The 16,779-nt window shown below is 35.2% G+C and overlaps 1 protein-coding gene across 5 annotated transcripts in view; it reads left to right on the top strand.

Moving 5' to 3' along the window:
• The window catches only part of DYNC2H1 (dynein cytoplasmic 2 heavy chain 1), a 155,446-nt gene that overhangs the window by 16,146 nt on the left and 122,521 nt on the right, over nucleotides 1-16,779 (top strand). For all 5 annotated transcript variants that reach the window (XM_042023793.1, XM_042023794.1, XM_042023792.1 and 2 more), the window contains exons 20-38: nucleotides 1,036-1,163; nucleotides 4,719-4,868; nucleotides 5,667-5,872; nucleotides 6,710-6,865; nucleotides 6,955-7,069; nucleotides 7,585-7,755; nucleotides 7,938-8,320; nucleotides 9,040-9,172; nucleotides 9,263-9,380; nucleotides 9,542-9,654; nucleotides 9,743-9,862; nucleotides 10,427-10,577; nucleotides 12,076-12,278; nucleotides 12,751-12,933; nucleotides 13,241-13,423; nucleotides 13,562-13,785; nucleotides 14,359-14,474; nucleotides 15,339-15,538; nucleotides 16,192-16,456. In XM_042023793.1, the coding sequence (XP_041879727.1) occupies nucleotides 1,036-1,163; nucleotides 4,719-4,868; nucleotides 5,667-5,872; nucleotides 6,710-6,865; nucleotides 6,955-7,069; nucleotides 7,585-7,755; nucleotides 7,938-8,320; nucleotides 9,040-9,172; nucleotides 9,263-9,380; nucleotides 9,542-9,654; nucleotides 9,743-9,862; nucleotides 10,427-10,577; nucleotides 12,076-12,278; nucleotides 12,751-12,933; nucleotides 13,241-13,423; nucleotides 13,562-13,785; nucleotides 14,359-14,474; nucleotides 15,339-15,538; nucleotides 16,192-16,456 (3,318 nt within the window). The remainder of the gene's footprint in view (nucleotides 1-1,035; nucleotides 1,164-4,718; nucleotides 4,869-5,666; nucleotides 5,873-6,709; nucleotides 6,866-6,954; nucleotides 7,070-7,584; nucleotides 7,756-7,937; nucleotides 8,321-9,039; nucleotides 9,173-9,262; nucleotides 9,381-9,541; nucleotides 9,655-9,742; nucleotides 9,863-10,426; nucleotides 10,578-12,075; nucleotides 12,279-12,750; nucleotides 12,934-13,240; nucleotides 13,424-13,561; nucleotides 13,786-14,358; nucleotides 14,475-15,338; nucleotides 15,539-16,191; nucleotides 16,457-16,779) is intronic.

The raw sequence follows: 16,779 nt of genomic DNA on the forward strand, positions 1-16,779 counted from the left end.
CCAGGTGTAAAAGAATACACATGAACATTATTTTGCATGTTTCCTTTATCTGGAAGAAAATTCTGTTGCTTCCAGGAGGAAAATTTATTTGATGTTTGAGGGAGGAAAACTTCCTAGGTGTTTGAGAAGGCATCATAAAATGTTGTAATAAAAAATTCTATTAGATTTTCCTTTTACAAATTGAAATACTTCATGCAGAGTCTAAAATAATCTAGACTTACTCCATAGAATTGCTTGTCGCTTAGATTGTCAAAACTGTTAAAACTGTGTTGAAGAATGCAAAACATTTCATTATTTTGGGTGGTCGATCTATATCTGGAACAGTAGGACAAAGCGGAATAAAGTGTACATGATGAGAAATAACCGTGCTTTGTGCTTTAAATCTAATGATTTAGAAACAGGAGACATAGAACAGGGATTGTGCAGAAAGTGAATTATTTCCATAGCCTGAAAGGTGAATCTTTCCTGGAAGATTTCCTGGAGCTATACAGCTCCTTTCCCGGTGTCAGAAAAGATTTACCTTGGTAGGTAAAAACAACATTATAGCTTATTCAGGCATTTGTTTGTGAGACTTTTCAATATGTAAAGCAAGGTGGCTTTAGTTGTTAGCTTCTTTAAAAGAGCCAAACCAAAACAAACAGAAAAAAACCCCAAAGAACCCAAAACCTATTTTAACATCTGTTTTTCTGTTTACCTAAAAAAAAAGAACTATATAGCTTTTGAAAGTATATAAATAAACACCTATATGTATATAATACATAAATAAATGTATTTATGTTTAATGTTCAGAAGGGTCTCTGATACTTATGGTTTAAATCATACACTGAATGCAGTGGATCACATTTGAAAAGCTGTGTGTAAACACAAATCTGCAATTTTTGTTCAGGTAGTAGACAAGATTGGCGTCTGCAATTTGTTAAGCAAGTACTTTGCATACTTATGAATAATGTTGTATCATTGTGCATTTGTCTGATTTGGATGTTTAAAACTACAAATATTTTCTCCATGGTGACTTTGTTTTCCATCTTTATGTAGCTCATCTGTGTGATGTTTCTACATTTCTCACCGATGCCATGGAAACACTAGTGATTAGGCCCCAGACTGTAGAGGAAATGGCAGAAGACAATTTAAAATATTTAAGCCTAAATGAACGAAAAGAAGGGGTAAGATACTATTTTATTCTGTCCAGAAAAACAGCTATAAAACTAATTACTTTCTAGTATGGAAACTTACATTTAATAATAACTAATAAAGATCATCCGGAGGTCATATAGGGTCAGGGCAGTAGTCCATGTAGCACAGTAACTTGTGTCCAGCAGTGGAGTGATTTACCTAGGTGAAAATATAAAATCAGGGTGCCATATTTGATACTTTTTACTTCTAATCTTCAACCAGAACCTTGTTGAGTTTTATGTGGTTCTTGAGCATATAGTAACACTTCGTGGATTTCTTTTCCACAGCCTTCCCTCGTCTTCTCTTGAGAGCAAATACATGTTTGATATCCAAAATACACTCTAGTAAAGTGTAGATCAATTAACCATTACATGAAGGACCCCTCTTTCCATTTTTTTTCCAACTGCCTCCTGTTACCATTTATGTCTTAGACTGGGAGAGATATGGACCAAACAGTTCCTGTTCTCCTTTTCATGGCACATGACTGTAGTCTTCTTTGTTGTGTCTAGTATCAGCCATCTCTGTTCTAGACTGAAGAGTGTTAGTTAATATAATCTTTTCTGATGCATAAACTCACTCAACTTTGATCATCCTTGTTGCCTTTTGATAAGTCTTTTCTTTCTATTTCATTTTTCTGTGTGACCAACAGATTTTTCTCAATTTTTAAGATCTGAATAAACCATGGATTTACATGATGGAATAGTAATATTACTTCTTATTATCTTTTTGGTCTCTGTGACTCAGAACATTTGATTTGCTTCCTGCTTCTTAGATTAAGCTCACATTTTGGTAAAATTAGCTGTCATAAGCCCAAGATACCAAGTCTGAGGTGCAGTTTTTATCTTAGGACTCAGCTTGTACATGAGAAATTTATTTTTTCACATTTTTGTCACTTCATGGTTATCTACTTGAATTTTACTTGTCACCAGTATCATTAGTCATTATTTCTTCTGCATCCATTCTGTAGTTTTTTACAGGTGAAGTGTTTTAATGCCTGAAATAACATAGTATCATCAGTAAACTTTATCATCTCACAGGCTGGTCTCCTTTTCCAATTCTTTTATAAGCACTTTGAGCAGTCCAGGACAGATATCTACAGAACTCCATGAGTGATATTTTTTGATTGCAGGAACTAGCCATTTCCTCCTAATACTGTTTCCTGTCTTTTACCCAATTAATTATCTGTGCAAAGACCTTTGTTCTTATGTCAAGGTTACCAGTTTTCCTTAAATGCCTTGGATGAGAGTTTGTGTTAAAAGCCTTTTGGAAACTCAACTGGAATATATGGTTTAACTTTCCTTCATCTGTACCCGTACCAATGCCTTTAAAGAGCTCTGGTTCTACAAGATTGTGGAGTTCTACAAACCCCATATTAGCTCTTCCCCACTGGACAAGATTTATCCTTTGAAGGATTCAGTTCTAAATGAGTGCATCTGAGTTTAGGTGTTTATGTGCAGGTGTCTGCAGTGCATGTGCTGTTAATAGACTCGGCAGAAGTCTGGTCCAGTTGCCCGAAAGTGCAGTTCTAGAGTTAATCGAGATGCATTTCCAACGTCCTCACAAGGCTGGCAGATGTAACAGATAAGTTCTGGAGGCCTTTACCTTCCTGTAGTTGCAGCTGCAGGGCATGCAAGTGCCACAGGACATCTCGGATGGCCCGATACATGTATTTGGGAGGAACTGAATCAAGTCCCAGTGGTATAATCAGCTGCAGCCTGGAGCAGTCCTTGTTACCCTGGTGTAGGCACCTTGTGGCTCATCCTCCTGAGTTGATTTCTTAGCTCCACTGAGAGCTCAGTGCAGTTATTGATGCATAGGTGTTTACTGTTTGAGGGATGTCCTGCCTATCAGAGAGCTCCATACAAGGCTCAAGGTAGGTAAGACACAGGATGTATAGGAAGCCCCATAACTTTCGGGGCTGTGGATGTAAGGCAGATGGGATAGAGTAGAGGATCTCAAGTAGTGCTGGAAACCTCTGTGATTAAATAATTGAGACCTTGGTTTCAGTGGAGTTTTAGATGTCTGCTTAACAAGCCCACATACAGACAGCTAATTTTAGCTTTGTCTTGCATACAGGTTATCTGCTTGGCCCTTTACTCAGTACATTTTGTAGGAACTCTGGGAGAATTATTGGATATTGAAGAGAATTACTTTGTAGTACTGTTGCCTGTTATCTCTTTTTAATTTTTAAAGGAAAGCACACATAACAGGAAATTTTGGTAAATGTATAGAACTGTATGTGTTTATCTCAGATGATTCTTCTGACTTACATAGTTGTTGTTTTGGTTTTTCTTTTGAATTCTGTTGTCTCTTAGTATGTGGGAAAAAAAGATGGGTTTTTTTGCCCTGCATAAACAGGTGACAAAAACTGGTGCTCGTTCAGATAATTTCTAATTATTTGGGTTGTCTCTGTTCCTTCTTTTTTTTTTAATATACCATATTTTTTGTGGATTACCCTGATATGCAGCTAAGCACTACACACCTGCTGGGTCACTTTCTCATTCACACAGAGCCTCCCCCACCCCTAATGAGACAGGAGAAAAGGAAAGGAAGAGTAGAAATGAGACACCTCATGGATAGAAATCAAAATAGTTCAACAAATGAAGAAAGAGAGAAAGAAGTAAAAGAAAGACATAAATAAGGCAAGGCAAGGAACGGAAAGGAAATGAACAGAAAGGAGGCAGTATTACATGGCATGGAATATCTCTGCCTGGCTGTATCTCATGGGTTGAGATAAAGACAGTTTAAGAAGTAAAGCAAAAGCCGCACAAAATCAAAGCAAACAAGGAATTATTTCACTGCTTGCCATGGGCAGGCAGGTGTTCAGCCATTCATCTCCAGGAGAGCAGGGCTCCATCATGCATAACGGTGACCTGGGGAGACAAACATCACTCTGAACGCTCCCTTCCTCCTTCTTCCCCCGCTTTCTCTGTTGAGCATGATGCCATATGGTGTGAAATGTCCCTGTGATCAGCGGGGGTCAGCTGTCCTGGCTGTGTCCCCTCCCAACCCCTTGTGCATCCTCAGTCTCCTCATTGGTGGGGTGGGGTATGGAGCAGCAAAGGCCTTAGCTCTGTGTAAGCTCTGCTCAGCAGTGACTAAAACATCCCTGTGCTATCTATGTCATTTTCATGACAAGTCCAAAGCACAACCCCGTACCAGCTACTAAGAAAAAAATTAACTGCATCCCAGTCAAAGCCAGGAAACATACACACAGATTTATTGAGTTGTGTTGCTCTGCTGCTGTTCTCCAATTTGATTGAGTTGATCTCGGCAATATGTAAGGTGTCACTTACCTCTTTCATAGTTAACATTCACTTCTGTATATCTTATGTTAGGATCAAGATATAGAATTTCTCTAAATACCTCAGATACTATTTTTTCAAAAGTTTAGATGTTATTCTATAAGCAGTATTAAAAAAGCAGCTGTATATCAGCTTATTATCGGTGCATACACAATTGGTGATTCATATGTATTTGCTTTAGATAAACATGATTTAGTGAGTTTTTGCATGCACACTTACTTTTGATCTTTCTGATTTTAGATGTTTCTCCTGTTTCAAGAAGCTGAAGATAAAAACAAACTTCTGCGAACTGTGGCTGGTGCAGGTTTGGACAGTATCGGTAACCTAAGAGCTACGTGGGATAAATTTGAATTAATGATGGAAAGCCACCAGCTTATGATTGCTGAACAGGTAGCGATGAAAGCTTAAAATTTTGCCTGAGAATGTTGAAATTATTTTGAATATGTCTGGAACAATACTTTTTTCTTAGATTACATCTATAAATGTTGTCAGTTCAGTGTTAACACAGGCATTATTGAGTTGAGGACGAGCCATCTGAGGAAAAATACTTAGACTCTTAAGCAGTAACTGTTAACTCTGAAGCAGTAACTAGGGGAAACTTTGTTGAACTGATGCTGAAATGAATGTTGTATTGTTGTACTTCTGTCTCAAAACAACTTTCTGATGACAAATGGCTTAATAAATGGTTAACAGAGGAAAAGAGGATAACAGTTCAAAGACTGCATTTTTATTACTTTATCATGTTTTTAGTATTGAAGCTTTTTATTTTCTTTTCACTTAGCTTTGCTAACCTATGCACAGTCCTGTAATTCCAGTCCATAGGCAAATTACTGAACTTGTTTGACGTTCTACTGAAGATAGCAGTTTGTCATACAAATTCAGCAATCTTTCTATGTGCTATAAGAGGCAATCTAAGTAGGTAGCATAGGCTGAATAAATAGGTCTCAAGTACTACTCAAGTGCTAGCATAATAAAAAAAAAGTAGTGCCCCCTTTAAAAGAAAAACAAAACAAGGAGAATAAAGTTGAACTATTTTGAACTATTTCTTTGGGCGTTACGCAAGAAGTTTTTTGAGTTTGATTTTTGATCAAATTGTAGTAATCAAGTTTTGAAGATGATGTTTTGATTTTGATCACAGTTGTAGGTACAAACCATTGAAAGAATGTAATTTTGCCTATTGCTTTGCAGATGGAAATGATGAGAGGAAATGTGCTTTCACGTATCAACATATATCTTCAAGACCTGGAAAAATTTAAAGCTCGCTGGGATCAGCTAAAGCCAAGTGATGATGTCATTGAAACAGGTGATCAGGATGTACTCGAGAAAAGTGCTCAGATGATAAAGGAAAAAAAAAAAGAATTCGATGAACTTAAAACAGTGAAAGAAAAACTCATGTATGTATGTTTATTTCCCTGTATATCTTATTCATTAATATATTGATCTTTTGTAGCAATAGTATCTCAGAAAATGTTCACCAATTTTTATCACAACAGATAATATAAGTAATATAATTTGTGTTACATGTTTTTCATTAGCTTTTCTGGGTCCTTTTTGTTGATTTTTACCTAACATGAATTTCTTAAGCTAAGGTTTTCTAGATGTTTTTTTGGATAAATAATTTGAGAAGTCTCTTAAGGTCTTGCAAAAGGAAGTTTGTACACTAAAGGCTTGATTCTGACTTTTGAAATTCTCACTAAGAGGAGGTTTGGGATATTGGTCCAAAAAGAACCTCAATCCTCTTGTAACTTAAGCGGGCAGGAGCTCACCTTTCCCACCAGTAAGTGTCCTTGCTCATTATTGCAGATTTCGAGAGGATGAAGTTTTCTATTTAACTTCTTACCTTGGCATGTAAATGATGGTAAATAAAATCAGCATATTCTTTTAACCTAGCAGGAAGAAACAATCAATTCAAAATTATTCTCTTTTCGGTTTTGATTTTGAGGGTGCCAATTAATTCACTTTTCTCATAAATAGGAAATAAATGAAAGTTTATGGGAAATAAATGTGAATGTGGGAGAAGATTCTTGTGTAGAAGAGTTATGTCTCATATTTCTTTATTATTTCTATTCAAAAAGGAGATTATAAGGAAATTGCAGTTGGCAGCAATATTCTTTAATAAAGACAATGACTTTTTTTAAAAAAATATGATGATTTCTTTATGGTACCATTTCTTAAACTGTAAAAATACAGTGGAATAATGTAATGCATAATGCAGTGATCTTTTTATGCAGTGAAGAATGCCATCATTTTAAATTGGAAGAGCCTGACTTATCACTGTCAGAAGCTGTAAGCCAAGATATTCAGAGTTGTGCAGAAGTATGGGCATTGTATGAAGAGTTTTATCAAGGTGTTCAGGAAAAAGCCAAGGAAGACTGGATTACTTTTAGGTAACATTTTGTTACTTTATTTTTAGTGGACATACAGTTGTGGTAGTAGTACTGTGTTGTTATGACCTTCTCGTTTGATTTTCATGCAGAAGTAAAATATACCTATTTGAAGAATTTTTGTTTAACTGGCATGACAAACTGAGGAAGATGGAAGAACATACTGTAATGACAGTAAAGCTGCAAAAAGAAGTGGACAAATACAAAGTAAGATGCCAATTACCATAGAAGTGTTCAAGGCCAGGTTGGGTGGGGTTTTGTGCAACCTGGTCTAGGGGAAGGTGTCCCTGCCCACAGCAGGGAGATTAGAACCAGGTGATCTTTAAGGTCATTTTCTACCCAAAGAACTGTGATTCTATGAATTTCAGCAAGGCCTGTGAAACAAAAAATGTTCTATACCTCATTGTTCATTTCTTACAATAAAATCAATTAAAATTCAACAAAACGTTTTCTGGTACTGTTTTGAACATTTCACTTACTTTTGAGAACTTTTAGTTCTCTACAGTAAACAGAATGGTCATTACAGCTTACATAGACACAGATTTATAAATGAGTTGTCTTCAGAATCCTACTCCTAAACTTTAAATTCAGGAACTGGAAAAACTGTATCTCAGTTTAAGAACTTAAATTTTATTTTTGTTTGAGTAGCATGTCACTCCAAAATCAAAGAGATGCAATTTTCATAATGACTAGATGGATTTATATGTGCCTTTTTTCTGCAGATGATAATTCCACTCCTAAAATACGTAAGAGGAGAACAGCTTTCTCCAGATCATTGGTTGGATCTCTTCCGTCTTCTGGGTCTTCCCCGAGGCACTACTCTTGAGGGTTTGCTATTTGGAGATCTATTGAAAGTGACAGATGCCATTATAGAAAAAGCAGTGGAACTTAAGGTATGAATAATTTTAAACACAGGATCTATAGTTTTTTTTATGGTTTATTTTATGTGGTATATGTAGTTCCATATGCATATTTTTTTAATACTATAGAAGTAGAATTTGCATTATATTTTTGAATGGAGAGTTTATTGCAAGCTCTGTAGTTTCATATGAGATCTATTCTTGCCTTTAAATAGGATTTGAATTGTCGAGCTCAAGGTGAAATCACAATCAGAGAAGCATTGCGTGAGCTTGAACTCTGGGGAGTTGGAGCTGTCTTTGTGTTAACAGATTATGAAGACAGCCAAGGCAAGACTCTCAGGCTTATTAAAGACTGGAAGGACACAGTCAACCAAGTTGGAGATCATCGCTGTCTTCTACAGTCTCTTAAGGACTCTCCATATTACAAAGGTTTTGAAGATAAAGTGTCCGTCTGGGAAAAAAAGCTAGCTAACTTGGATGAATACCTGCAGAATTTAAACCAAATTCAAAGGAAATGGGTCTATTTGGAACCAATATTTGGTCGTGGAGCTCTACCCAAAGAACAAGCTCGTTTTAACAGAGTTGATGAAAACTTCAGGTTAGTGTTATGGAATGCTACTTAGCTTTTGTAGTGTCTTTGGCATGTAGTCTAGAACATTCTTCGTGGTGAAAATATATGGAACAATTGGAATATGTATGGAGAAGAAGGTCAGCGACAGGAATTCAGAAGATACACATGTATGATGGTGACATGTATCTGAATAAAGGTGGTAGCGTTTTCATTTAATGGGGTACATGTGAAGAAGGGAATCATGTGAAACATCAAAGATTGTGAGCAAGGCAGGCAAACACAAGGTTAGTCTTAGCAGAAGTAGAGGTGATGTAATTATTTTTTCAAGAATCATGCTGGAGACCATCAGAAAGTACACACAGACTTTTGGGAGAAACAGATGGTTTATTTTTTCCAAACAAGTCATAAGATAAAAAGGGAGTAGGTTTTAGAAATATGGAAAGATACGTACCATTATCTGTCTTGGCATGAGTTGAAATGACTTAAAAGGAAATAGAAGTCAAGAACTGAATTTTCTTGGTTCTGGGTAGAGAAATTTTAGCAAGAAACCATTGCTCTTAAATTATATTGGAGAGACATTGAGGTAAATTCTGAAATGTTTCATCATTAGTACTGAAACCTGAAAGTAATATATCAGCTGTTTATATTACTTGCCTGTGTGTTAATTTCTATTTACTTAATTTTATAGATACTATATTTAAATTAAAATTATAATGGATTTATGAATTCTTTTATTTTCTGTCAAGATCCATTATGTCAGATATTAAGAGTGACAATAGGATAACATCACTGAATGCCCGGGCCGGAATAAAAAATACCTTAACTACCATACTTGACCAGCTTCAGAGATGTCAGAAATCTTTGAATGAGTTTTTGGAGGTACAGTAAACATCAATACAATTTTTTATAAAGAAAGTCAGTAAGCTTGAGTTTAAATCAACAAAATTGATTTATTCTGTTTTTATATAGGAAAAACGCTCAGCATTTCCACGATTCTATTTTATTGGAGATGATGACTTATTAGAGATTTTAGGACAGTCCATGAATCCTCTGGTTATCCAGTCTCATCTTAAGAAACTTTTTGCTGGTAATGCATTAATCTTTATTTGTGAAATATACTTATTTAGAAATAAGCTTCTTCAAAGCTAAATAATATGTTTCAGTTCCTCTCTTTCCATGAATAGAAACTTAATAATTAATGTTTAACTTTGAGAATATATAGCTTTATCTATGTTTTCTGATTAATAGGCATTAATAGTGTGAGCTTTGATGAAGAATTTAAGTACATAGTTGCCATGAAGTCTGTAGAAGGAGAAACCGTGCCACTTAGAAATAAAGTTCTTCTGTCAAATGATGTGGAGGTAAGAAAATCACATCCTAGTCTAGATCAAACATCTTAGAGAAGTTAATTTGTAATGTAATTTTTGAGTTTTTTCAACTCTTTGTCAGGTGTGGCTAAACAGTTTGGCTTCAGAGATGAAGGAAACCCTGAAAAAAATGTTAATTGATTATGTTGATGCTGGAAAAAAATCACAAGGTTCAATTGATCCATCGCTCTTTCCTTCCCAGGTAGTAGTTGATCCAGTAATGCCTCTGTGTAGTCTTAGAATTACCGAATGAGTTATTTTTTTTTAGTTCTGTAAAGAACTATACATTTAGATTATGAAGAAAATAGGCCCAGTCAAATCCATTTTACTCATTTATCATGTAGAGAAATTCTTAGAAATATGTGCTATTATAAATTTCTTTGTAAACATTTGAAATATTCAAGTCTTTTACATGGCAATCTGACATATCATTTAATGAAAAAGACTTGCTGTATTAGATTACATTACAAGTTTTGGCAAAATTTTGTCAGATTTTAAGATGGCTTTATTTGTTATTTATTTTTTAAGAGCATAGCAAATATTTTTTGTTTAAAAATTTTACAATAAATAAAAATATACAAATTATAGAAATTATAATTATAGAATGCAGAGATTATACAAATAATAAAAATGATACAATAAAATTATACAATAAAATACTTAAACTATCAGACATAATAAGCAATTGCAAATTAATTGGTAAACTGCTTAGTTTTTATATGTGTTCTGTATTTATGAAGTATAATTTGAACTTTCTCTTCCAAAGATCCTTTCCTTGGCAGAACAAATTCTGTTCACTGAAGATGTTGAAAGTGCTATCAAAAACCATAATCTGCAACAATTAGAATTAGAACTCATGGCTAAACTGGACCATTATACTAACATTGGTAGTGGCATAGAAGATACTGGGAGTACAGGTATAAAAATTACAATTAATATACAATTCTTTATTATGACTGCAGTTATGTAGTATTTTACATTGTTTATTTAAACAGGAAATTATATAAATCTGTCTCAATTTGATTTCATAAAGCTGAGTTACATAAAAACACTCACCTACTACAGCCAAGATTAAAATCTTTAATATTTCAGAGTAAGCAAAAGGATTTTTATTTAGATTAGAAATTATCTTGGAGAATTTACGTATTTGGAGGCCTCTCTTCTTAATTTTCTCATAAGTTTCCATCTTTTAGCTTATGTATCTGCTGTTTCACAGGAAGTGGCCAAACAGCAGTTGAGGTACATTATGTCAAGCCAGTATATTCCATACAATTGTGCAGGTGATTCTCTTTTTCTGTGTTCGAGGTTCACATCTGCCTTTGAACTAATAATTCCTGAGTACCTTTGAGGCAAAATAAGCTTGTTATTCTCAAGGCATGATTGTTCTGAATCTTACATAGTCCGAATGGGTTAGCATAATTATGCCTCTGAGTGCTTTTTCCTCTCTTTTGACCAGAGGCTTTGAGTGACTACTTCAGATGTAAAATTCTACACTGTAGGTTAGGTGAGATGGCTTTTACCTTAGGTGTAAAAAGACTCAATTTGACATATGGTTTATAGTCTTCCACCACATTTGTATAGCTGCTTACTACATTAGATTCTAGTTTACAATTTGTGAACTGTAAACATCTGATATGTTAATTAGAAATAGCATTCATGTCACCTACCTCAAGAAGTCTGTAAGTGTGGTTCTTTATCTGAGCTCCCTTTCTGTGCTCTTTCTATAGCTGTTTGAAAAATTTCATCAGTTACAGAGGAGTCTTCCTTTCATCTATTGTATAATACATTTTGTTAACTTTTTAGTTTGGATAGTAAGTGTGATTTTGAAGTGAGTTGCCTGATTATTCCCACTTACTGTGCTTTAATTACCATCATGGAATGGCATAGAAGCACACAAACTGGATTTCTTTCAAATGAAACTAAATTAAACAATATGCTCTAAGAGTACACTTAAAGCACCCAATCTGTTAATGAGCATTCATTCCACATCAACATAATTATTCTGAGTAAAATCTCCAGAGTGCATGTAGTGTGGTTTTCAGATGCTCAACAGATCCCTCAGAAGGTTGGGCCACACTGATTGCTGAAGTGGCCATGGCTTTTAACACTCTCAGCGTAAATTGCTTTGCAGAAAAGCCTCTCCCTCTCCTTTTTCCTCTCCCTCTCTCGCCCCCTCCCCCCCCCCCCACCCAATGTAGAGGCAGACAAAATCACTTCAAAATGACTGAAGTTACATGATTTACACTGTCTGTCAGGATCTTATTTTATGCTGCTTGCTTTAGAAAATAAGAGTCTTCATATAATTCAAACAAGGTCTAAATAATAGAAAGCAGCACAATGAACTTGTGAATGGGTAATGTGTGTCTTCCTTACTACACTGGTGTGATTTTTTTCTTTTGGTGTGATTTTTTGCAGAATCTGGAATCCTCGAGCTCAAGCTTAAAGCTCTGATTCTTGATATCATTCATAACATTGATGTGGTGAAGCAGCTGAATCAAGCTGAGGTTCACAGTGTTGAAGACTGGGCTTGGAAGAAGCAGCTGAGATTTTATATGAACAACCAAAAATGTTATGTTCAGATGGTAGATGCTGAACTCCAATATACTTACGAATATCAGGTGTGGTATTTTTACCTAGTGGCTTTTATATATGAGTCAAACACTTTCTCATTTCATACATGCTGCTGATTGTCTCCCAACTGTTGCCATTATTCTAAACTTTGCTATGTCCTTAACATGCTATTTCATAGATAATATTAAAAGATAGGGTAATAGTTTTCATTCCTGATGCTGATGGGGTAAATGTAAGTTGTATCAAAGTAGCTGTATTATCATATAGCTATTTTCTAATATGCGTGCTTTTATATATCCAAGTGCAGTTTCATCTGTAGTTGTGAAAAAATTTGAACAATACATTGGCATTTGATATAAAACAAGGAAAGCTTTGTAAACAAATTCATATACTTAATGAGACAGAAATTTTGGCTGTTGCTTTATATTGTTAAATTAATTACTTACGAATAAAATCAATGAAATTACATTGCCAGTATTTTCTGTCTACCGATCAATATAATTTGTTTTGTTTCTGCAGGGGATTTCCCCAAAACTTGTTTATACACCTTTGACAGATAAGTGTTACCTAACTCTTACTCAGGCCATGAAGATGGGCCTTGGAGGAAATCCCTATGGTCCAGCTGGAACTGGGAAGACAGAATCAGTAAAGGCCTTGGGTGGACTTCTTGGAAGACAAGTATTAGTCTTTAATTGTGATGAGGTGAATATGGTTTTGTTTAATTTAGGAAATGGTTATCTATGCCCATACTTCATAAAGCAGTATTATATTCCAGAAGTAATATTAAAATTATAATATTAACTATTATTATATTATATAAATTGTTATTATGAGTAGTATTAGTATTATTAATATTATTTAAATTATTATGGAAATTATTCTGATAATTTGTCAGTTGCCATTTGAAATTTGTGGATATTTCCAAGGACCTGTTTTTTAGTGGATGGAAAGACATTCTTTTGTATTTTCTTGTTACTTGAATTTTGACAACATTCTTTTTAATTTCAAGGGTATTGATGTGAAGTCAATGGGACGCATATTTGTGGGCTTAGTGAAGTGTGGTGCCTGGGGCTGTTTTGATGAATTCAATAGACTTGAGGAAGCTGTATTGTCTGCAGTATCCATGCAGGTTCAGACAATTCAACATGCACTGAAGAAACACAGTCCTGTGTGTGAGATGCTTGGCAAAAAGGTACAGCAAAACTTAATTATTCTGTTCACATAGGCCGAACTTAAAAAACTGTCTACTGTAACTAAACATAATCCACCCATCATTTCTCAATACTGTTTCATCTGACAATATGTCCTTACAATGCACTTCTAATGCTAGGTTGAAATGGATCCTAATTCTGGAATTTTTATCACTCTGAATCCTGCCGGAAAAGGTTATGGAGGAAGACAGAAACTGCCTGATAATCTCAAACAACTTTTCAGACCAGTTGCTATGACTCATCCAGACAATGAACTCATTGCAGAAGTTATTTTGTATTCAGAAGGCTTTAAGGATGCTAAAATACTGGGTAGAAAATTAGTGGCTATTTTTAATCTAGCAAGGTAAGCTTTCCCCACCCCACCTCCCTGCTCCTTAGTAAACTTCCCTTTCTAATTCTCTTCCCTTGTAGCTCTTAAATCTAAATGGTATACCATACAAATCTCTGTACAGATACCTTTAACTTTAAAAAATACCGCAATGTGTTGGGAGGTTGAGGTATGAAAACATCTTGAATTCAGTTATAATGTCAAGGGATCAAGGTGCTGCTCCCCTAGTGTCTCACTAAATATAAATATGAGCATATGAATGTTTGCAAGCATTGTGTTGTATCTAGACTCTTGAAATTGTTGGAATCCAAGTGACTGTTTGGTTAAAAGTATGTGCACTAGAGAGTACAAAGATCAGAGGTTATAGTGAATGCTGTCAGTCAGTAATAAATACATGTTGAATATAACCCCTCTGAAAATTCCAGAGCGTCATTGCTGTATTTCTGAGATGCATTTCAGATGACACTACAAATATGTGCCAGTTTCTCTTTTGACCAAACCTGTATTACAAGAGCGTTCATTCACCAACCCAAAATTTCAGATGCTGTCACCTAGAGCTTATTACCATGTTGTTGTTTATAAATTCAGGGAGCTTCTGACACCACAGCAGCACTATGACTGGGGTTTACGAGCACTGAAGACTGTTTTGAGAGGCTGTGGCAGTCTTCTTCATCAGCTGAAGAAAAGCGATGCAAAGCAAGAAGGTAAGATTGACCACACCAAACTTTGGATTCTTTAAGATCGTGTACAAATATAATTCACTCCAGCTTTCTTGTTCACTGGAGTTTTAAAAAGCCACGGCTTGTATCTGTAGGCAATTTAGAAAAGAGGAAAATATCCATGAGCGCACCTTTACTAGGAGACTACAAAAGATTCTTCGTATTCTAGATTTAGCTTTTATATGATGATAACACACGGATTACAGAACTTCATTTGGGAATCATTTAAAATGTTTCTCAAAGACTTGTTTTCACTTGGCTTAGGACAGGAAAGTTGATCCTCTGATGCTGTCATTCATTAAGTTATCAGACCATTTTGATTTTGTCTGAGTTTTGCAAAAATTGTCACATGGTACTAGATTCAGATTGGTAGACAAATATAAGGATAGGTAGGAAGGATAGAAAAGTATTGGACTAGACTGAGTCAATGTATTTTTTAAAGATTTTTTTAATTATTGTTGTTTAGGTGTTTAATGAGAGGGAATTAAAGAGTGTGGAATGGATGAGCATTTCACATCTTTAGGAGACAACTACTGCTTCCTGTTTGCTTAAACAGCATATATCTGAAAGTTTACAAATTTTGACATAATAAATGGTTTGCATCTGACCAGCACCATAACCACCTCATATCTGTGTAGAGTGCATTTGTGGGCATATATCATACTTACAGTAAGTATGCCTAACTGTGCCTAGCTTCCAAGTAGAATTCTTGAACTGGAATTCTGGAATCTATGCTCTGATTCTACTTTCAACATCTAAGCAGTGTTGGCTCAGGTTCTGATCTATTCAAAGGAAAAAAACCCCAACAAACAGCTTAAACTGATCTGTTTTCTTTGTTTTTCTTTCCAGTTAATGAAAGTCACATAGTGGTTCAAGCTTTGCAGCTGAACACCACATCAAAGCTCACATTTGCAGACTGCACACGTTTTGATGAGCTGGTTAAAGATGTATTTCCTGGCACTGATTCTAAAGATGTGGAATATGCTGAGTTAACTGCAGCTTTACAACAAGTCTTTGAAGAAGCAAACTTGGAAGTTATAAGCACACAGGTAAACATTAACTACAGCAACAAAACAGTATTATTCTGAATTAGAACTGATTAATATTACATTCATTTGACTCATTTCTGTTTTCTTTTGAAAAATCTTTTATAAAAAAGTGAGAATAACTGGTAGTGAGATTCTAATTACATATATACAAGAAATTAGATGTGTGTTCAAAGCATGGTAGATCAGTTATGTAATTGAAAGAAAAATAGTGCAAGGAAAATTATGATGTGAACATGACACACAGTTTCATTCAAGCCAGGTAGAAATGCCAGTGAATATTTTGGACAGTGAAAGAATTAAATAAGTGAATATTTGGTTTTCGCAAGCAGTTCTCTGTCTTGTTTTTATTTATTTATTGTAGAACTGGACAAAGTTTTGTGACTGAAGATTTGTTAAATTCTCATTAAAAATATGCCCAAAGATGGCTGTTATTTTTGTATTAGTAATTTAGTGAAATGCTTCCAACATGTAAAATAAATTTCTTCATAAATTTTAGTGTCATAATTTTAATTATTCCTGCAAATATCCATTGTTTAAAAAATCAAAATTATAGAAAGTGTCTGCATGCAAAGTAAATTGCAGAAATACTATAAAAGAACATGTTTGATTTAGCTTTACAATTGCACATAGCCATTATCCCTTTCATTGTCTAGATCAAGAAGGCTTTGGAGTTGTATGAACAACTGCGTCAAAGAATGGGTGTGGTTATCGTAGGTCCAAGTGGTGGAGGTAAATCCACGCTCTGGCGGATGTTAAAGACAGCCCTTGGTAAAACTGGCCAAGTAGTGAAGCAGTACACAATGAATCCCAAAGCCATGCCCCGGCATCAGCTGCTGGGCCGCATTGACATGGATACCAGGGAATGGTCTGATGGAGTGCTTACCAACAGCGCTCGGCACGTGGTGCGAGAGCCCCGAGGTACGTCTGAGAGGGACTCGCAGATTGTTACACTGAAATTACTGAAATGGTTCGTTTTCGGGTACATCTTTATGTTGTGTTGCTATTTGTGGATAGCATAAGGCAAGAAAAACTGGTAACAATTGTAGCCAAAAGCCTCAGTACGTTCTTTACAAATTTTGTGATCAGAAAGCAAAAATAGGCAGCAGAAGATAAAGCATATGAGGAGTGCCTTCATAAAACTTGAAGTCGTAATGAAGAAAGGATAATAAATAGTGTTAAGATAGCAAGATGCGATATTTTTAAACTGTTTTTCTTGGGTTTGATATTTTATTTTTGTGTCT

This window comes from Corvus kubaryi, unplaced genomic scaffold, assembly GCF_017639235.1.
Source record: "Corvus kubaryi isolate FWS band 111438036 unplaced genomic scaffold, C.kubaryi_AGA036_p1.0 37256, whole genome shotgun sequence".
NCBI classification, from domain to species: Eukaryota; Metazoa; Chordata; class Aves; order Passeriformes; family Corvidae; genus Corvus; species Corvus kubaryi.